Below are 21,644 nucleotides of genomic sequence, written 5' to 3'. Positions count from 1 at the left end.
AGCAACGCCAACCTAAAGAAGGAAAGGCCAGTTTGCATTTCCTTCGCGCTTGAAGGTCATGGAGATCATTATGTAAAACGTATCATGCGACAGCGGAGAGGTTGGGTGAGAAAGGTACGTGTTTCATCATTATCAAACAGGTAGAATACCCGCAAGGCTTAAGAGGTGAGGGTGATCAAAAAATCGTATAAAAAGGAGAGAGAAAAGGCCAGAGACATCAGTCGAGTGAGCATCTCCGACACGGCAACAACTGCAGCGTACTATCTGTCACCATCTGCCTTCTTCACCGTATTGCCAGTTCGCATCCATGGGTAAATATTCTCTTTTTTACATTGAGATTGGTGTCAATCCTACTTTTTTCTTTATGTATGCCTGTTATTATTTAATATTTATGTTTGAATTTGTTTAACGTCTAGTTAATGAGGCGTCATATGCTGTTGTGTGTTGTATCGTTGATGGCTGGGTCGATCACTGGTGTACCGATGTCTCCTGGGTATGGCGGAAACCAAACCGCAACGCCGCCGCCTTACTTCTCAAAAGCAATTTACGCAACGACCAGTTACTGCACCGAGGTCTTCAAGTACTACACCATTAAGGCACCCGAGTTTTAAACCACAAGTTACGCTGCCCCGAGCCACTACACTGACGTCCTGAAGTATTACTCTGCCCCGAGTTACTACACCACAAAGGCGACGGAGTGCTACATGACTACGCATGCTGCCCCATCCTACTACACGAGGCTCCTAAGTACTACTCTGTATTCAGATACTTATTGCACCGATTTTCCTAAATACTACTCTGTTCCCAGCTGCTACACCGAGGCTCCCGCTGATTACTCCACCAAAACGGTCGAGTACTTCACCGAAGCGGCAAACTACTTCTCTGCCCCGATCTACGCAATCACAACTGAGGCGGCCAAGTATTACGCAGTCCCCACTTACTACACAGAAGCTGCTCTTTCGTGCTACGTTGAACAGAAATACTACACTGATGCTCCAGTTCACTACACCACGACCTACGCTACACCACAGCCCCCAAGTACTACACAGGAGAAACCGCCTATTACACAACGTATGCTGTCTAGTTTACTACACCGAGGCTCCCAAGTACTACATCACTAAGGCACCGGATTTCTACACTTGATGTATGCTGCCCCTGCCTACTACACCGAGGCCCCGCATTACTACAACACTGAAGCGCTCAAGTACTACACCACAACCTACGCTGCCCCGAGCTACTACACCTACGTCCCGAAGTGTTACTGTGCGTAAAAGGTGTCGTTGAGAAAAAAAGAAGTCGTGCCCGAACTGCAGTGCCCTATCTGTCACCAACGGCATTCCTCATCGTGTAACCGATTTGTAATTATGGGTAAATATTCTTATTTTTACATTGAGATTGGTGTCTATCCTATTTTTTTCTTTATGTATGTCTGTTATTATTTAATATTTCTGTTTGAATTTGTTTAACGTCTAGTTAATAAGGCGTCATATGCTGTTGGGTGTTGTATCGTTGATGGCTGGGTCGACTACTGCTGACCGATGTCTCCTGGGTATGACCGCAACGCCGCCGCCTTACTACCCAAAAGCAACTTACGCAACGACCTGCACCGAGGTCTACAAGTACTACACTACTAAGGAACCGGAGTTAGCACAACTTACGGTGCCCCGAGCCACTACACTGACGTCCTGAAGTATTACTCAGCCCCGAGTTACTACACCACGAATGCGACGGAGTGCTACATGACTACGCATGCTGCCCCATCCTGCTACACGAGGCTCCCAAGTATTACTCTGTTCTCAGATACTTATTGCACCGATTTTCTTAAATATTACTCTGTTCCCAGATGCCACACCTAGGCTCCCGCTGATTACTCCACCAAAACGGTTGAGTACTACACCGAACCGGCAAAGTACTCCTCTGCCCCGATCTACGCAACGACAACTGAGGCGGCCAAGTATTACGCAGTCCCCACTTACTACACAGAAGCTGCTCTTTCGTGCTGCGTTGAACAGAAATACTACACTGATGCTCCAATGAGTCCAATCTACTACACCGCGACCTACGCTACACCTAGCTAAAACACCGCAGCCCATTACTACACCGAAGAAGCCGCCTATTACACAACTACGTACGCTGCCTAGTTTACTACATGAGGAATTTAAGTATTACCCTGCCCCAAACTACTACCAAACTGAGGTTAATATGTATTACATCATCAAATCTCCCGACTAGTCACCACTTACGCTTCTCCGACCTATACACCGAAGTTCTGAATTATTTATCTGGATGTGTTGAAAGATTGCTGAAATACAAGATTGATAAATAACAAGTGCATGTTTCTATTTTCTGCTTATGTACTTTTCCTGCTGCTGATAATTGCATGATGTGAGAAAATATTTCTGAGTGCTATGTAAACTTACAATATTGATCTTGCAAAATACAACAATAAAATTCAAACTCGTGTTTTACATTTCAATAATATTCAAACTTTTCATTTTATAAATATTTTTCTATCATTAAAATTCTAAGTCCAACAAACAATATTATTTACAAATATTTTTCTAAAAATTCAAAGCCACCACCTATTTTTTTGCTAAGTCCAGACTTTTGTTTTTGAAAAAAATTTTAAAAAAATCCCCCCTACCAAAATTTTTAAAAAAATTTTCGCGAAAAATTTTATACAAATTGTTTATTGCAACAAAATTTATTTTATTCGAATATTTTATTGCATACAAAATTTTTTTTTTAAACATTTACATTATTTATTTTTCCTGTGGCCCCCAGGGGGGGGGGCCTGTCGCTTTCTCTACCGCGATAATAACATGATGCAAGTTATATGCAAGTTATTATTTGTTTGGCGCAGAAAGCTTGTTTTATCTAGCAGTTTTCGACTGTGTCAAACCTGATATTGATCAGGTTGCCTCAATCGTATACTGCATAATTGAATGAAAACTCAAAAGACAACAGATCAAACTTTTAACTCAGCAACACAAAAAGCAATTCATATGGCATAAACGACAACACAACATTTTTGAAGTCAGGAACCCAGATGGAACAGCTCAGCTACCACAGCACAGCAACTTCTGGATTGAACTGCAACCGCATGTTCCATACAATGGTTCAATCTGTCTTCGTCACACCTTTCACCATTTGGCTGCAACAAGGTAATCACCACCAGCGTTAAAGAAGTGTTTGTATGTTATACCTGTTTAAGAAAAGAAAATTATTTTCGAGAAACACAACTCTGTAAACATGCATACTCATTATAACAAAAGAATACAAAGAGTAACAGGAAACTACGCAGTCCAACAGAATAACTGATATCTGATTCAAAAATTTCTATAGTAGCAGAGCAAATTGGTCTACTCTCTAGTCATGTTAACTAAATCTGTACTTTTGAAAGACATTTGATCAAAATAATTACTTTTTGCTGTTGCATGGGATGAGACGTACGTCTAAGAACAGGCAGCGAGACACACGAGGCACGCCATTTCGGAAATGTACAGGCACTTCCAAGTCTGAGTTGAATGATTTGGCAACTTGGTTTCTACGTGCTAAATCACCTGTAAATTTTCACATCAACATATTACATTCAATAGCAATAGGAAATTAACAATAAATACCTTTTAATTTTCATCGTCAGAAACGTCACAACCAACAACCCATCTCTGCTGCGTCTTGGAACAAAATGGCAGCTAAGCGTCCCTGAAGACATTCGCGCCACCTGGTGGACATCATTTCAGACACTTATTCACAGCCACCTATTGACAGCCATTAGCTGCCATTAGATTGCGGATTGTTGTGTTGAGTGGTTGTCATGCTGTGCTGTGGTAGCTGAGCTGTTCCATCTGGGTTCCTGACTTCAAAAATGTTGTGTTGTCGTTTATGCCATATGAATTGCTTTTTGTGTTGCTGAGTTAAAAGTTTGATCTGTTGTCTTTTGAGTTTTCATTCAATTATGCAGTATACGATTGAGGCAACCTGATCAATATCAGGTTTGACACAGTCGAAAACTGCTAGATAAAACAAGCTTTCTGCGCCAAACAAATAATAACTTGCATATAACTTGCATCATGTTATTATCGCGGTAGAGAAAGCGACAGGCCCCCCCCCCTGGGGGCCACAGGAAAAATAAATAATGTAAATGTTTAAAAAAAAAATTTTGTATGCAATAAAATATTCGAATAAAATAAATTTTGTTGCAATAAACAATTTGTATAAAATTTTTCGCGAAAATTTTTTTAAAAATTTTGGTAGGGGGGATTTTTTTAAAATTTTTTTCAAAAACAAAAGTCTGGACTTAGCAAAAAAATAGGTGGTGGCTTTGAATTTTTAGAAAAATATTTGTAAATAATATTGTTTGTTGGACTTAGAATTTTAATGATAGAAAAATATTTATAAAATGAAAAGTTTGAATATTATTGAAATGTAAAACACGAGTTTGAATTTTATTGTTGTATTTTGCAAGATCAATATTGTAAGTTTACATAGCACTCAGAAATATTTTCTCACATCATGCAATTATCAGCAGCAGGAAAAGTACATAAGCAGAAAATAGAAACATGCACTTGTTATTTATCAATCTTGTATTTCAGCAATCTTTCAACACATCCAGATAAATAATTCAGAACTTCGGTGTATAGGTCGGAGAAGCGTAAGTGGTGACTAGTCGGGAGATTTGATGATGTAATACATATTAACCTCAGTTTGGTAGTAGTTTGGGGCAGGGTAATACTTAAATTCCTCATGTAGTAAACTAGGCAGCGTACGTAGTTGTGTAATAGGCGGCTTCTTCGGTGTAGTAATGGGCTGCGGTGTTTTAGCTAGGTGTAGCGTAGGTCGCGGTGTAGTAGATTGGACTCATTGGAGCATCAGTGTAGTATTTCTGTTCAACGCAGCACGAAAGAGCAGCTTCTGTGTAGTAAGTGGGGACTGCGTAATACTTGGCCGCCTCAGTTGTCGTTGCGTAGATCGGGGCAGAGGAGTACTTTGCCGGTTCGGTGTAGTACTCAACCGTTTTGGTGGAGTAATCAGCGGGAGCCTAGGTGTGGCATCTGGGAACAGAGTAATATTTAAGAAAATCGGTGCAATAAGTATCTGAGAACAGAGTAATACTTGGGAGCCTCGTGTAGCAGGATGGGGCAGCATGCGTAGTCATGTAGCACTCCGTCGCATTCGTGGTGTAGTAACTCGGGGCTGAGTAATACTTCAGGACGTCAGTGTAGTGGCTCGGGGCACCGTAAGTTGTGCTAACTCCGGTTCCTTAGTAGTGTAGTACTTGTAGACCTCGGTGCAGGTCGTTGCGTAAGTTGCTTTTGGGTAGTAAGGCGGCGGCGTTGCGGTCATACCCAGGAGACATCGGTCAGCAGTAGTCGACCCAGCCATCAACGATACAACACCCAACAGCATATGACGCCTTATTAACTAGACGTTAAACAAATTCAAACAGAAATATTAAATAATAACAGACATACATAAAGAAAAAAATAGGATAGACACCAATCTCAATGTAAAAATAAGAATATTTACCCATAATTACAAATCGGTTACACGATGAGGAATGCCGTTGGTGACAGATAGGGCACTGCAGTTCGGGCACGACTTCTTTTTTTCTCAACGACACCTTTTACGCACAGTAACACTTCGGGACGTAGGTGTAGTAGCTCGGGGCAGCGTAGGTTGTGGTGTAGTACTTGAGCGCTTCAGTGTTGTAGTAATGCGGGGCCTCGGTGTAGTAGGCAGGGGCAGCATACATCAAGTGTAGAAATCCGGTGCCTTAGTGATGTAGTACTTGGGAGCCTCGGTGTAGTAAACTAGACAGCATACGTTGTGTAATAGGCGGTTTCTCCTGTGTAGTACTTGGGGGCTGTGGTGTAGCGTAGGTCGTGGTGTAGTGAACTGGAGCATCAGTGTAGTATTTCTGTTCAACGTAGCACGAAAGAGCAGCTTCTGTGTAGTAAGTGGGGACTGCGTAATACTTGGCCGCCTCAGTTGTGATTGCGTAGATCGGGGCAGAGAAGTAGTTTGCCGCTTCGGTGAAGTACTCGACCGTTTTGGTGGAGTAATCAGCGGGAGCCTCGGTGTAGCAGCTGGGAACAGAGTAGTATTTAGGAAAATCGGTGCAATAAGTATCTGAATACAGAGTAGTACTTAGGAGCCTCGTGTAGTAGGATGGGGCAGCATGCGTAGTCATGTAGCACTCCGTCGCCTTTGTGGTGTAGTAACTCGGGGCAGAGTAATACTTCAGGACGTCAGTGTAGTGGCTCGGGGCAGCGTAACTTGTGGTTTAAAACTCGGGTGCCTTAATGGTGTAGTACTTGAAGACCTCGGTGCAGTAACTGGTCGTTGCGTAAATTGCTTTTGAGAAGTAAGGCGGCGGCGTTGCGGTTTGGTTTCCGCCATACCCAGGAGACATCGGTACACCAGTGATCGACCCAGCCATCAACGATACAACACACAACAGCATATGACGCCTCATTAACTAGACGTTAAACAAATTCAAACATAAATATTAAATAATAACAGGCATACATAAAGAAAAAAGTAGGATTGACACCAATCTCAATGTAAAAAAGAGAATATTTACCCATGGATGCGAACTGGCAATACGGTGAAGAAGGCAGATGGTGACAGATAGTACGCTGCAGTTGTTGCCGTGTCGGAGATGCTCACTCGACTGATGTCTCTGGTTGGTTGGTTGGTTTTTTGGGGATGGGGGTTTGACGTTTCCAGGCCGGCAGGCCTATTTACGCCACTTGCACATGCGTTTTAGGGAGAAAGCTGGGCACCGGCTTTAGGTTTTTGGTTTCTCTTGCTAGAAACCGAGTCGGGCTTTGATGCCTATGGCATTAAAGAAGTCCAAAACGGCTTTGAGAGTTACCTCGTCGTTGAAATTTAGCAGCTCTTGCAGTGTGGGAGTGTTTTCGCTCACTACGTACACCATTTCTTCTCGCTCCTTTGCGTACGCCGGGCAGGCCAGCAGTACATGTTCGACATTTTCTTTTTCTTCGGCGTCGCAGTTGCAGCAGAGACCGGTCGGATGTTTTTTGCGTTTGAACAGACGATAGTTTAGCGGCAGCATGTCGAGGCGAATCTGCGATAAGAACACTTGCTCACTTCTTGACTGGCCGAACAGGGAGGCGATTCTTGACACGACTGGACTGTGTCTGTGGGTGAAAAGTCCACATTCCGTTTTCGGCTTGTCCCAGAGGCCTTGCCATTTTTTCAGGAGGAGGTCTTCAACGTTTTCACGGATGTCGTTTGTGTCTCTTCTGCAGCTGAGGCTAGGTTTTAGCTCCAGCCCATTTTTGGCAGCACGATCAGCTTGCTCGTTGCCGGATATTCCACTGTGTCCTTTTACCCACGAAAAACTGACAGTTGTGCCAGCTCTGGAGAGTGCTCGCCAGGTGTCCACGGTGCTTGTTTTGACACTGTTGTTTTCACTACTTGAGTGGAGTATTTGCAATGCCTTTTTTGAGTCTGTTAGGATAACAAAGCTCCCCAGTGTTGCGTGTGCTTCTGCCCACTTTACTGCCAGGTGTATTGCTACGAGTTCACACTTTGCTGTCGCCAAACCGTCCACCAGACGCTTCTGCTCAACGATGACTTTCTCTGGTACCACAAAGGCAACAGCACATCGCCCGTCTTTTGATTTTGCTGCGTCTGTGTAAATGTGGACCACATTTTGCCATTTCAGGTCGTTTGGTGTGTACGTCGTGACTTCCGGAAGCAAAGCCTGCCATGGCGGGTGCTTGCTGATGGATAATTTCTCGACTGATTTAGGATGATGGTCCAAGGTGTTTGTAACGGACTCGACTCTGGAGAGAAAACACTGCTCGGCGTTTTTGAACCACTCTTCTTTTTCTGCTAGCAGGTCAGACTTCACCTCGTAGCACCTTAAATAATGTTTGACGCTGGCGAGATTTCTCCTAAGGTGCAAGGGCATTTCGCCCGTCTCTCGTAGCAGGGCCTCTGTTGCAGTGTCCCTTGGCGCACCCACCACTGTTCTCAGCGCTTGTGCTTGGATTTTGTCCAGTTTTTTCTTTGCTGTGATAGAGGCGGACTCGATGAGTTCTCCTCCATAGTCGAGTTTTGAGCGGATCAGAGCCTGGTAGATTTGTAGCATGGGCTTTGCGTGTGCGCCCCATTTCGTTCCAGATATGAGGCGTAGTAAATTTAAAACTTTTGAGCACTTGCTGACGACGTCGTCTATTTGTTTGCACCAATTTAGTTTGCTGTCGAGTGTCATGCCCAGTAGTTTGATTGACTTTTGCACTTGGATGCTAGCTCCGTCTACTGTGATGCTCAAATTTTCGGGTATATTCCGCTTGGAAAAAACTATTTCTCCGGTTTTTGCTGCCGAAACTAGGAAGCCCCATAGTCTGAGCTCGACGATAACATCTTGTGTGTCCTTTTCTACCTTTTTTCTCAGGAAGTGTAAGTTTCGGTGCTTCTGCCAGATGAAAATGTCATCGGCGTACATTCCCGACATACAGGAGCGGCGTTTCTTGGCAATGTCGTTAATGAGGATGATGAACAATAACGGGCTGATGACACTTCCTTGTGGTGTGCCGTTTAGGCAGGAGAAGAGCTCGGACCGAGTTCCATTTAACGATACTTGTGCTGTCCGACCGACCAAAAAGGAGGTAATCCACTTGAGCATGTTGCCTCTTATGCTGAGCTTTTTGAGCTTGTAAATTAGTCCTTTTATCCAGATCATGTCGTAGGCTTTTTCAAGATCGAGCGTGACTGCCATCACATATCCTTTGTTGTTTAGGGCTGATTGGACCGAATTTTCGAGCCTCACTAAATTGTCCATAGTCCCTCTGTTTCGTCGGAAACCACTTTGATTTGGGGCGAGGAGGAGATTTTTCTCAAGGTACCAAGAGAGTCTGATTTTAATCATTCTCTCCAGGACCTTGCATGGCACCGGGGTAAGCGAGATCGGCCGGTATGACTCCGGTTTCGATGCAGTTTTGTTTGGCTTCAACAAGGGGATGATCAGCGAGTGCTTCCATCCTTTCGGTAGCGTGCCTTGTTTCCAGGACTCGTTGTACAGGGCCAGTAGCGTACGTAGGGCTGTATCCGGTAGGTGGCGTAGCATTGATAAAGATATTCGGTCGCTTCCCACTGCTGTATCTTTTGCTTCTTTTAGGGCGGTCGTCAGCTCTTGCATTGAGAAATCTGCATTCATTTCTGCGTCTTCTATCCGTCCGTCCGGCTCGTCCGCTTCACCATCTTCCATGGACTGTTCGGAAATTCGGCGGTGTTGGAGAAAGGATTCTGATAGGTTGGTGTCACTACTCACTGCTTTGTAATGCTTTGCAAATAGGTTGGCTTTTGCTGATGACTCCGTAACACACGTCCCATTTTTGTCGAGTAGCACCGAGATCGGTTTTGTTTTGTTGTTTCGCCCCAGCATTTGGTTGGTTTTTTCCCAGAGATCACGGGACGTTGTGTTCTTGTTTATTGTGCTACAGTGAGCTCGCCAGTGCTCTTTCTTCGCGTTTCGCATCACCGATCGGCTTTTGTTACGTAAAGTGCTGTATATTTTGTAGTCGTCTGGATTTCTTGATGCGTTTGCTCTCACCCAGGCCTTTTCTTTTTCTTTGATGGCGTCTGCACACGCTGCATTCCACCATGGGACGCCCGGCTTGTGGTGTCCTTGTCGCACGACTGGGATGTGGTTGCTGGCTGCTAGGATGATGGCGTGAGTCACATTGTTATTGAAAACATCAATATCGGTGGAGAAGAGGTCCATGTAGGATATGTCTGCGCACGTTTGAGCAAAGCCGACCCAGTCAGCTTTTTTAAAATTCCACCTAGAGTTGTTGCTGCGTTCCACGGGGACCGGTATGGCGATGTTTGTCATTACTGGATGGTGATCACTGCCGAACGTTGATTCAGATACGACCGACCAGCTGCACTTTGCAGCAATATCTGGCGTTGTTATGGTCAAGTCTAGGACGGAGGATGCTCCTGAACTGGATCTGTACGTTATATTCCCGTCGTTAAGTGCAACTAGCCCGTTTTCTTCGATGAAAGATACAAGACTGAGCCCTTTGTGGTCGTTTTTCTTTCCTCCCCACATTTCGTGGTGGCTGTTGAAGTCTCCGCACAGAAAAGGAGTGGAGTCAGGGGGTAAATCTCTGAGGATATTTTCAAAAACTTGCACATCGTTCTCCTGACTTGAGTGGTAGATATTGCAAATGGAGATGCTTTTTCCGTCGGTGAAAACCTCTACTGCGACTACTTCTAGTGTGGATGGCGGCAGATCAATCTGTCGGAAGGGGGTGCCGATGGCGACAAAAGTCGCTACTCCTCCTCCAATCCTGTCTCTTCTGTCCGCTCTGATGTGATCGAAGCCGTCAATTTCGAACTCTTTAGACTCGTCTAGCCACGTCTCTTGAATGCAAATAATATTTGGAGGAGATGTCATTTCAGATAAAAACTTTACGAACTCGGTTCCGTTTGAGTTAAGGGACCTTGCGTTCCATTGGAGTATCCGGATTTGAGTCTTGGGGTTGTTAAAAGAGAATGCTGTAGATCTGGTCATCATGTGGCGTCTTTTGACTGGCTGGTTTGTGCACTGGCGGTGCTAACTGCAACGGGGTCGTCTTCTTTCTTTCTTTTGTTCTTTTTTTTCTTTTTCTTCTTTTCTGGTGTTTTCTGGATTCCTGTAGTGAAGGGAGCAGGTGTAATTTCCTCTTCCTCGACATCGTCGCTGTCACTGCTTTTGTCGTCTTTGCTGCTGTCGCTGTTTTCACTGCTTTCGTGTGTCAACAGAGCTTTGGCTGCTCCGGCGAGGGTTCTTAGGTGTTGGTTGTTTGTGCATGCACTCAGGATGTCCATGAATTGCGCCATTATCTTCATGAAGGCTTCCAGCTTTTTTTCTACGCTGGACAATTTATCTTTTCTCCCTCTTTGCTGTGCCACCTCTTGGAGGGGCTCGGTTGTTTGAGCATTTTTGTCTGGTGATTCGTCGGAGGAGCCTGCGTTTTTCGGTTCCGAGGTTTTTTCTTTTTGTGTATCGCTCTGATCCGTTGCTTTTGCTGCCGCGGCATATGATTGACCACTTCTTACTTTGGCCACTGCTGCAGATCGAGGGATGTTTTCCACAACTGCTATTCTGATGACAGCCTTTGCTTCTTTCCACTGGGGGCAGCCACGGAAAGCTGCACTATGGGGGCCCTTGCAGTTTGGGCACTTCCAGTGCTCTCTCGTTACCGTGCAGTCTTTGGTGAGGTGCACTCCTCCGCATCTTGCACACCGTTGCTTTCCTCCGCATTCCTTGGCAATGTGTCCCGGCCGGCGACATTTGTAGCACTGGGTAGGCTCTGGGATGTATTGGGTTACCCGGTGTATACTGTTCAGTATTTTAACCGAGTCAGGTAACTCCGCCGCTTCAAACGTGACAATGACGCTGCTTGTAGACTTGTATGGGCCCCCAGGTCGGCTTTCTATGCGCGCAGCGTTTACAATTTTGACGGCGTTGCCCTGGTTGACTGCACTTGCTTCTTCCAGGAACTCTTCCATAGTAATGAGGTGATGCACTCCATGTACTACACCTTTGCACGTTTTTGGTACCAACGATATGGTCCATGATCCCATGGTTTGGATGGCCATCACCTCTAGTAGCTCAGCTGCGCCCGTTGCGACAACGGTTAACGAGCCACCCGGGTTTATCTTCCAGCTGGAGACTGAGCCCTTGCTTACTTGCTCGCTAAGGCGCTTATTGATTAGAATCGGGCTCACCTTCTTTAGATCTACGATCATGTCGTTTTCTTTTGCTACAAGGCGGGTTTCGAATGAGGTTGTCATTCTGTTGGCCGGTGGCTGTTTGAATTGTTGGCTTGACTCCGTGGTCGCTTCTGACCTACGGGGAGGAATTGGTGGTGGTTTGCCTCTTGAGGGGAGAGAAGATGATTCTGTTTCTCCTGCCGGGCTTGGGGTTTCGATGTCTTTTCTGCCTCGCTTGTTGGACGGTTCTCCTTTTTTTCCTCTTTGCACAATGGTAAAACCCTTGTCTCGAAGCCACTTATCGGCAGCTGCCTTGCGGCGCCTCCTTTGCTCTTCTTTTTCAGCTTCCGTAGTGGCCTCCTGTTCTTCCTTACGCGATTCCTCAAAGAAATCTTCTTCCATCGAATCGGGTTCCGGCTCTTCTGCGATCCCCTGCTCGTTGAGCATCAACGGGGCCAGGGACGCCCGAGCGCTAGCGGCGGCCGCCTTTGCAGCCCTGATCTCCTCTTCATTCATGTCACCTGCTACCGACAGGTGGCAGTGACAGTGGAAGTGGGGGGTGGGTTTTTGATTTCACTGGGGAAAAAACAAACACGAGAAATTAAGACTTGATGCCTCCCTTAATTGTCCCAACTTGTGGAACTACAAGAGAGAGCACACTTTGTTTCTTAGATGAGCACTATAATTACACACTGATCGAAACTTGTTACACTATATTTCGCAAAGTTATTACGAGCTGCGAGACACAGGTGTACACCTATCGATAGCAGACGACGTCTCACTCTGACTCCTTCGCTGATTTTTCAGTGAAGGAGTGAAGTCTCTGGCCTTTTCTCTCTCCTTTTTATACGATTTTTTGATCACCCTCACCTCTTAAGCCTTGCGGGTATTCTACCTGTTTGATAATGATGAAACACGTACCTTTCTCACCCAACCTCTCCGCTGTCGCATGATACGTTTTACATAATGATCTCCATGACCTTCAAGCGCGAAGGAAATGCAAACTGGCCTTTCCTTCTTTAGGTTGGCGTTGCTGGGGATGGGTCTACAACAACAAATATCAAAATGAAAACCAAATAGCTGAGCCTTGCGGGTATTGTACCTGTTTGATAATGATGAAACACGTACCTTTTCTCACCCAACCTCTACACCACCGCATTGACAGTTTTACACGTAATGTTCACCGTGACCTTCAAGCGTGAAGGACATGCAAACTGGCCGGCCCGTCTGCAGGTTGAACTCTACAATGGTAATTGAAAAATAATTAATAAATACTGCATCACTTGGAACATGTTGAAAATATACAAAAAAATTTAATTTTAAAAATTCTGAAGAAACGTACGAGTGTACGACTCTTAGGCTCATATACGTAGACTAAAATGTAAGCAATATTCTTACCTACTTGATTTATCTTAAAAATGCAGTACATTATAATCAACTCAGACTTCCTGTTCTCAGCAAATTTTTGTCTTGCAATATAGTAGAGACCCTCTCAAAGAAGCATCGTCATGACACGGCAGCGATCACGTGGAGAAAGGCAAAAGATATTCGGCATGCTTTCACAAAATAATTTGAAGTAGATTAAAAAATTGATCTTACGAAAAGTCAAAACTCCAGCGATTCACTTATATGCCTTAGAGTTGTTCACTTTCGATTAAACTTGGTCAAATGGTGTGGAAATACCTCATCACTTTTCAAAATCAAACCGTGGCTAAATTTTCACCGTATAAAACTTAACTGGAAAAAAAGTACAAACACAGAAGCAAAAGTAACATCCGACATTGGGCAGTGCGACATTTGTGGTAGAGCGAAAGTTTACATGGAAATGTCTAGTAAACTTTGACTTACCTAAACTGATCATTCCAATTGGAAATGGCGAAGAATCTGGTTGCGAAGTCGGTGTAGTTACAAGTCGGAATGTAATTTAACGACACCTGAGACCCATCAAAACGCGACACCATCACCAGGACTTGTGCGACAAGTAACATTTGCGGCGTCTCTCCTCTGGTTTTGTCATTCTTTGATTTGATAGTATCGAGCCGTTATTTTCTTCTTTCTCTTTAGAAACTTATTCGTTAACGTTCGTTTCGTAAAATCGACAGTAAAAAAAGTCGAATGTGTTTCCACCGATTCCACCTATACAGATTTGATCCTACCAAATATCATTTAAGAATCCCACAATGGTCACGGCTTTGCTTATGGGACAAAGAGGGATTTGTTCAAATGTCATCTACGAGAAAACAACTTGATGTAGGAAATATTTCATGAATATTTTAACATGTTGCTCCACTCACCTTTTAACAAGGTGATTGCCAATGGACGATGTTCACCCAGTTTCCATCGCCTTACAGAACAGCTTTCACGACACTTAAACTTGTGACCTTTTGGGTAAATAACACAGAATTCTCCATAATTGGAGGGCTAACTTGCTATTGTCAGAATAGCTGCTTCCAAAGGAACTGCAAAAAAAAAGTATACAAGTCTAAACAAAAATGGAAACAACCAATAAATCTACTTATTGGCTATTTTTAAAAAGAATTAAATCAGTAGAATTTCGTTGGTTTAAAAGAAAAGTAACTGTTCTGAATATTTTTAAAATTGGCTTTTATTAGGTTGACACCAGCTGAAATTACAACCGAGTTTTAGCTGAAAACCGCGATGTGATTGATTTCCTAAATGCAACTGGGAAAATCTAAAACAACTTCGCCTGATGCGCGAAACACAAGTTCAGTTTTAAACATTAAACTTTTCAATTCCCCTCTGACTAGTGTCTTCAGCTTCAATAAATGATCTCCGATAACAGAATCACACCAGCATTTTAACTCAACCAAAATATTATTTCAATAATATATTTGCGTATTCAAAGCGAGAAAAATAATTGCCGCAATCAATCATTTCAGAACAAGATGAAACGGTTTTATAAAATAGGATGCATGTGAAACAATCTGTCAAGTTCATCGACCACATCAATAGGTGTAATCAATTAGCTGTATCTTGTCACGTACCACGTACGTATCATTTTGACTTTTTGCCTTGGATACTTGAAAGAGGAAATATTTTGGGAGGGAATCCGAATGAAACTTTGCCGTTAGTTTTGTTTACTGTTTGCAACTTCCGCTGAAAATTCGCATCTCTCCTAGTGCTAGACGAAGAGTTGCTCTTGAGAGGGGTGAGAAATTAGTCGTCTCGTCGGTCGACGTAGGGCCAGTCTGCTGGAAAAGCAGCTTAAAGGGAGTCCGTATCCGACTGACGGCCAACTTTACTTGTACCCATTTGCCTTCCACGCCACTGGATATGGGCACCACAACAGACTGGCTTTTCTCTGGCTGAATTTTGATTAGCAAAGGTGGCAGGAGCCACGATGTCCCTTTTTGATCGTTTTCAACCTCCTGTCTTAGTTGGAAGCTCAAGCACGAGTGACTGTTTGCCTTTGGAGCAGGAAAGTTTTGGCTGATTTGCAACTCCGTCAGTTCGCCTACCGCCAGATTCGTCTCCAGATAGCCTGCTACAACATAAGCAACAAACCAGAAGCAAACAAATCATTAAGAATCTTCCGGAATAGTGATTTTCGTCACTATTGATCCAATAAACACACGGCTAACTTTTTGCATTTATGAATCCCGCCCTTTTTAAATGAGAATACACCAGCGGGAGAAAAAAAAAATCAACAAGAGAAAATATTTGTGCACTCAGTTAAATCACGAGTTCGTTAGTGCATAACACTCGTTAGGGCACACATTGAATCAGCCAGCAGTTTTCACGTTGCCGAGTTATCAAAGTGTGCCTTTCACATATGCAAATGAATCACGTATTAAAAATAAAAAAATAACTGAGGAAACGAAGAGATACTTGCTTTGATTCATGGAAAAAGGCTGAGGTCGGAAATTCCAAGCGGTGCCTTTGAACACGGCCCGGCACGCCCCCCTGCCTACTTGACAGACCAAGTCTTTGCGGACGACGACGGTCTCCTCGGCGGTGACGTTGTTGTTGTTGCCCAACGTCGCCAGAAATAATGGTGGGCGTGAAGTGACGCCGACAATCAGTCCTTGCGTGACCGCCGTGGGTTTCTTCATTGCTGGCCGCTGCGTGACTACGACGGGCCGTGTTGGAGCAGTAGGCCGCTTTGTGACGGCCGAGCCGATCGCTGCCGTAATTGTGGGTCGCTGTGTAACTGAAACAGTAGGCGTCGTCACTTTCGGCGGAGGTCGGACGGGTCTGCTTGTCGATCCGGGCACAATTTCATTAGCTAATTCTTCAGAAGGAGATTCGCCGGAAATCTCGGGGTTTTTCTTGGGGGATTCTAAGTTAATTGCAAACGAATCGATAAATCATGTCCAACGGCAAGTCATTCTCTTTACATCTCTCTAGCCCATGTGTGTATGTATGTAGTACGTACCGCACAGACTGCTGAATCGAGAGCTACAGGCCGTATTAGCGGGACACTGAGAACAAGGCGCTCCGACTTTATAGCTGGGTAATCCGACGAAATTTCCAGCTGGCCCATAGTTACAGACGTAGAGATTAGTCTCCAAGGTTCCGTTGTCTCGATAGGACGTGAATCCGCAACCGACGCGGTTCGTATCAGCCCAGATAATTTGACTGTAGTGACCCGTCACTACCGAAAACCTACCAATAAACAAAGATTCGATAATTAAGTTGAGACCGTAGTTGATGGCAACTTCACATTTTTTTAATGAGGCGTCACTCTTGGCGAGACAAGGAGACAAGGGTTACCTAGGCGATAGAAATAAATACTACTAAACCAACAGCGAACATTTGCCTAGTCCCGAAAAATGTCTAAACCGTCTTGAGAGGGAACTCGGAGAAAGATGAAAAAGCGGGGGCTTTCTTTCAAAGCTGTTGAACGCCACCCAGGGTTTAGTCGTGAGTTGACGGGAAAAAAATCAGGGCCCACATCGTATAGGGGAGCAGGGTTTGATGAGCCATTTCCATCAAGGAGATTGCACGCGAGCTCAGACTTTACGAAGCGGTGAGTATATTCATGAAAAAAAAACCTAGCTAGCGAGACTTGCTTACGTATCAAAGAGCCTCTTAAGATTAGAGGCTGGATAGATTTCTTGTTTTTTTTTTTCTCCTTCCAAGTACGTCTGTGTGTGCTGCACAAATCCCATTCTGTATAAACAACATTTTCCGAGTACTGAGCGGTCTCGCGTGGCACGGGCGAATCCTGCAGGATCCTTTTACTCTAATGAAAGCCTATGCGACTACGCACTACATTTTTATTGGACTTTATTATGATGCGTCGACAATAATTTTTGATCGTATAAACAACATTTAAGAATCTATAGCTCTGCGGCGGCTGAAAGATAGATACTCAGGCCTATAGGCAATGAAGAATGAATTCACCAGCTCGTGAAACTTTTGTCAGTCTTTAAGTCATCAAAGTCAAGGGGGGGAAGGAAAGCTGACGAGGCAACTCCCGTAGCTGTGACAGCAGTCGTCAGCCGAGAAAATGAGAAATAACAAGCCCCAGCATGCAATACTAACAGGAACTCAACCCAAAATAGTAGGTGGGGTGGCATTTGACTCGGCTGTTTCTATAGTTTTAGCAACTCGAAACTTCTCTGATCTAAAATTCATTAAAAAAAAAGAATGAATACATCAACCGGGATAGCATATAGCGTCGCACACGGTCGTAGAGAGAGAGTGCCACGTAAATATGCATGGACTTGCCAAACAAAAAAATCGATGCCCCCCTCCCTTCACCATATATTGCTGACGACAAAAGTGTTGCGCGTTCCAAGTATAGCGCAGCAGCGCGCCATTTTCGGATAGAAAACAACAAATATTAATAGGCAAGCTACCCCAGGATCGATACATTTGATTAGAAAGGGACGAAATCAGATGACATAGCTCAAGTTGATGGGTCTTACTCGAATTTGCGGACAGATGTGTTGGGAAACTCTTGGACCTCCTCGTACCACCTGGTCACTTGTGTCTTCCAGTTGATTGGCAAAGGTGGGCCGGTCGTCCATTCGACAGCCAAGTTCTGACCAACGGGAAATCGACCTAAACCGACCCCCCGACCCAACCGAAAAATAAAATTAAATAAAAAATAAAATAAATCCCGCGTGCAAAAAATTCCAAAAAAAGGGTGGAGACAAATTTAAAACGACAGTTACAATGCTGCGCTTAGCGTTAATATTCTGGACGAAAATAGCGTTTGAAGCGCGGGAATATAATTCGCACCGAGAACTTACCCACTTTGCGGCATTCGTTGCAGTCGTGTTCAAATAGACACTGCTCGGCGAGGCGTTGAGCGACGGTTGCCAGTTCCTCGTCCCATGTCTGATTACATTCAGAGAGAGCACAGCCAGCACACATTTTGTTGCGCAAGAGAGAAAGGAGAGGTGAGGGGGGAGAGAGAGAGAGAGAATAAGAGAGAGATTGACGACATGTTTCCAGTCACGCGTGTAAGGCAAATCAGAGCAGCAAAGCGCACGCTCTTATTATTAAAGGAAGGTTATTTGACACGACATGAGAGCCGCGTGTGTGTGTGTCAACCTACCATGATTTGCATGTTGGAAGCTTGAGGTTGGGGACCTGGACGTCCGCGTGACTCTTGACCCGACGCCACGATCGACCGCAGCGCGTTGTGAGCGTCCAAAATCACCTGCCGGTTTTTGTCTTCCACGCCACGTCTCGAGACGGAGCTCCCGCACTGCTCGCCGTCGCTCTGTTTGGTCGTAGGCACACGCCAATCCCCACCGTATCATAAAAAAAGAACATTAACATTCATTGCATTGGAAACGCACAATCAATAACTAATAGCAAAAAAAAACTGTCGGAGTAGTTCAACCCCCACAAAAAGCAAAAACGAAATTGGAATTAGAAAAAAGAAAAATAATTTCATCCGAAAAGTTTCAACGATGCGAGTATAAGTTGGTTCCTCTCTCCATTCATCGCAGAGTTTTTAAATATAAGAGAAGGCGGGGAAAAAAATGAAAAAAAAAAGTGAGTGGCGTCGTCAGTTCTTTATGGTCGGGTCAATGTGATTTGCCATGCGAGGTAACTCAATCTCTTTCGACTTGTCAGGGACGGATGTCTAGTAGTATACTGGTACTAGAGCGCATTTCATATAAATAAAAGATACGCACATGCATCTCCCCCCTCCCCCTTCGCCAAATCCATTTGCATCGGTCCAGTTACAACTATCACCATTTTCGCATCATTTTCCTTAGGACTCTTTTCTGACCTTTTCAGGCGATTCTACTTGTAGGCTAACAAGAAGATGAGGTTGCATTCAATGCTGTGAAATTCGATTTCAGCGCTCAAATAGACGGGGCGGGGGGATCAAAAAGCACAAAGCGAGGGCTACGTTACAACAATCTATTGTGCTTTGAAAAAAACCAGTTGTTGCAACAACAACAACAACGACTTGTTATTTAAAAAAAAGGCTCTGCCAACTTTTAAAAAGGAAATTTCTCTTTTTTCGCCGTTTACCAACGCGCATGTTGTGTATCGATCTCATCAATATCCGACAAATGTCACAACCCCCGCCTTATTCAATAAATTGTAATCCTGGGCTGATCCTATTTTTCCAGAAAAAAACCAAATCGTTCCCCCCTCAACGCAATGTGAAAAGAAATTTTCTGTCCATCGCTCGGACAACAACAATCCGCTTCAGATGGAAGAAGAAAGAAAAAATAGTTTCAAATCTCATCATGTGTGACGAGCGTTTCGCAACACAGAGACGGGGTTCTTATTTACCTGGAATCGACACAGTGTGTGCCGTGTCGAAAGGCGGCAATAAGTGGAGCGATCCTGAGCTAGACAGGAGGAGGAGGAGACCAGCAGGGCGGCCAGGAACGTGACAAGTGGTCGCAGGATAATCATCTCTCGGGAATCTAGTTGACACTAGATAATACGAAGCTGCTGCTGCTGCTGAGGGGTGTGTGTCGCTCCTAGATCCACTTTTTGAAATTGGAAAGGAGAATTTGTTTTATTTTCTCAAAGAATGTCGTCCAGTCAAGAGGAAAAGAGATTCTAAAAACAGCAAGAGAGGAAAAAAGGAAAGTCTTTTTTAAAACGATCACCGGACGGAGACACAGACACACAAATACACACACAACTTACGCCAAACAGTGTGTTCGTCAGTGACAAGCGAGTGGTGGAGAATGTGAGAACTTGTTAGTTTGTCAGTTGCCTTATATACATACATACACACAAGATAACCAAAGTCCGTCCGAGTTTTTGGTAGGCAAACGTAAAACCGCCTCAAGGCTTCACTTTTCCTTTCCTCTCGATTTTAAGTGTTGTAGGTAAGACCATTACTTAAAGTAATAACAGTATACACAGGCTCTTCATCAGGAAGAAATAAAAAAATAAAAACAAAAATGAACTGGACTATAAAAGGACATTCCAAGGTTTACTTACCGGACACTTTTTTCTTTTAAATTTTTCCCGCAATTGTTTTCGATCTCAAACGGAGCGCGACTGAAATCAGGGCGGTCGATTTCACTTGGCTGTTGTTTTTTTCGGCATCGGCACGGCAACAGATTCGATCAATGTCTGATATACTGCAGGAAGCTGTATTCTCAATAATGAATACATTCGATGGGGATGGCAATATAGCAACTGGATCATTCTCCATCCGCTAAGGTTTTGCGTTCGGTAGCCCACACCCGATTGCCCTGCGGTGGACGTCGCGGCGCGCTCGGTCGATCGTCATGTCGTCCTACAAGGGCAGTCGACCGAGGGACTTTGGCTTCTCCCCTATTTCCCCTCGCATCTGTTCTCGGCCAGCACGTACTTATTAGATATTTAATACTCTCTCTCTACGGCCGAGTCCGGCAAGGTCGAATACATCAACGATAGTTTTCGGGAGAGACCACCTTGGCCGTACAGGTAACACGAGTCCCCCGTTCGCCTCGTGCTAGAAGACACACGTGGGATGGCAGAGGCAACTTCCGCCTGTCGTCACCGCCTATAATTAAAGTTAATACGCAACCACGGCGAGTAAAAAAAAAAGAGAAAATAAAAATGATTAAAGAATATAAAGAATCAAGCCCAAGGAAAATGAGATCACAGCGCGTAACCGCGTGTGCAACAGACACGCATAGTAAAACACATCAACAAAAAAACGGGGAAACGATGAAAAACGACATGAGAAAAATAATAAAAAAATAGGACCGTGAATGTCGATAAATAACAGTAATACATACCAACTTTTCTTTCTTTTTCTTTTCCCCCGCCCCAAGGTTATGTGGTGGTGTAGTATCGTTGATAAAAAAAAAACATCCGCCAGAAGAAGAGCTCGCTAATTACCTTTCATTAGCCGTTCTTTTGTTGTTGTTGTGTAACATATCGTCGTCAACGCCAGGGTAAAAGAAGAAAAAGAGCTCCTCCCTTTTTTTTCGTTGATTGAAATTTCTTTTTCACTCGATCGAAATGACGACGTTCTGGGTTTCCTTTTTAACACTCACGCGTTGTGTTTGCATTTGCTATCGTGAAAAGATATAGACGCGAATACAAATTGGATTTTCTCACATCAAACCGCCCGGCCTGGTGTCTCCCCGTCTCTCCGAGCTTCTGCTATATAGACTCACGTGTCTCGTGTCCCGTTCACCCCCTCTCTTTTGCATCATCCGGATCCGATTTCGGCGGGAGCGTCGTACGTTCCCACTGTTGGCTCTCACCCGGCAGCGTAATCAGATCTGTCAAGACGGGAGAGTATATTTGTGTGTCGATGCAGCAAACATTCGACAGCGACGCGGGAGGAGTATAACCATGGCTCATTATCTTCTTTCATGTCACCGACAAAAGAAAAAAAAAAAAAAAGATGAAAAGACCCTCGTTTCTTCCATTTTTTCCACCATCCATACGAGACCGTGAAACCGGCGGGTTTTTTTTTCGACAGCGGTTTTTACAATCCCGCGCGTCAA

At 44.3% G+C, this 21,644-nt stretch overlaps 2 protein-coding genes and 1 long non-coding RNA gene across 6 annotated transcripts; all 3 read right to left on the bottom strand.

Annotated features, from left to right (window-relative positions):
* Positions 1 to 2,921: 2,921 nt before the first annotated feature.
* LOC124208581 lies at positions 2,922 to 3,487 on the bottom strand. The gene is made up of 2 exons (XR_006880515.1): positions 3,425 to 3,487; positions 2,922 to 3,205 (listed from the first exon to the last, which is right to left on the bottom strand). It is a non-coding gene; the product is annotated as an uncharacterized LOC124208581 (long non-coding RNA).
* Positions 3,488 to 6,814: 3,327 nt separating this feature from the next.
* Positions 6,815 to 12,255, bottom strand: LOC124209988. The gene is made up of 2 exons (XM_046608241.1): positions 10,731 to 12,255; positions 6,815 to 10,404 (listed from the first exon to the last, which is right to left on the bottom strand). Exons 1-2 carry the CDS (start codon positions 12,253 to 12,255, stop codon positions 6,815 to 6,817), a joined length of 5,115 nt encoding a protein of 1,704 aa, XP_046464197.1.
* A 2,317-nt stretch (positions 12,256 to 14,572) lies between these two features.
* On the bottom strand, positions 14,573 to 20,491 carry LOC124208477. 4 transcript variants are annotated; one of them, XM_046606222.1, is made up of 8 exons: positions 20,137 to 20,491; positions 19,471 to 19,673; positions 18,269 to 18,436; positions 17,961 to 18,048; positions 17,634 to 17,769; positions 16,136 to 16,365; positions 15,593 to 16,039; positions 14,573 to 15,244 (listed from the first exon to the last, which is right to left on the bottom strand). In XM_046606222.1, exons 2-8 carry the CDS (start codon positions 19,594 to 19,596, stop codon positions 14,838 to 14,840), a joined length of 1,602 nt encoding a protein of 533 aa, XP_046462178.1. In that variant the 5' UTR covers positions 19,597 to 19,673; positions 20,137 to 20,491; the 3' UTR covers positions 14,573 to 14,837. The 4 variants fall into 4 exon arrangements, with proteins under 4 accessions (XP_046462178.1, XP_046462177.1, XP_046462176.1 ...); XM_046606221.1 differs by lacking the exon at positions 20,137 to 20,491 and adding an exon at positions 19,837 to 20,081 and having other exon boundaries at positions 19,471 to 19,746; XM_046606220.1 differs by lacking the exon at positions 20,137 to 20,491 and adding an exon at positions 19,837 to 20,080.
* Between the last annotated feature and the right edge of the window lie 1,153 nt (positions 20,492 to 21,644).

Source organism: Daphnia pulex, chromosome 12, assembly GCF_021134715.1.
Source record: "Daphnia pulex isolate KAP4 chromosome 12, ASM2113471v1".
NCBI lineage: Eukaryota > Metazoa > Arthropoda > Branchiopoda > Diplostraca > Daphniidae > Daphnia > Daphnia pulex.
This window is presented reverse-complemented; position numbering and strand designations above follow the sequence as displayed.

Coding starts and splice junctions, on each gene's coding strand:
- LOC124209988 (XM_046608241.1), bottom strand. CDS start 12,255: ATGAATGAAGAGGAGATCAGGGCTGCAAAGGCGGCCGCCGCTAGCGCT. Junction 10,405..10,730: donor CAGCAAAGACGACAAAAGCA/GTGACAGCGACG, acceptor TTTGCATTCAAG/AGACGTGGCTAGACGAGTCT.
- LOC124208477 (XM_046606222.1), bottom strand. CDS start 19,596: ATGATTATCCTGCGACCACTTGTCACGTTCCTGGCCGCCCTGCTGGTC. Junction 18,437..19,470: donor ACACACTGTGTCGATTCCAG/GTAAATAAGAAC, acceptor ACGACCAAACAG/AGCGACGGCGAGCAGTGCGG. Junction 15,245..15,592: donor GCCTTTTTCCATGAATCAAA/GCAAGTATCTCT, acceptor CTTATGTTGTAG/CAGGCTATCTGGAGACGAAT.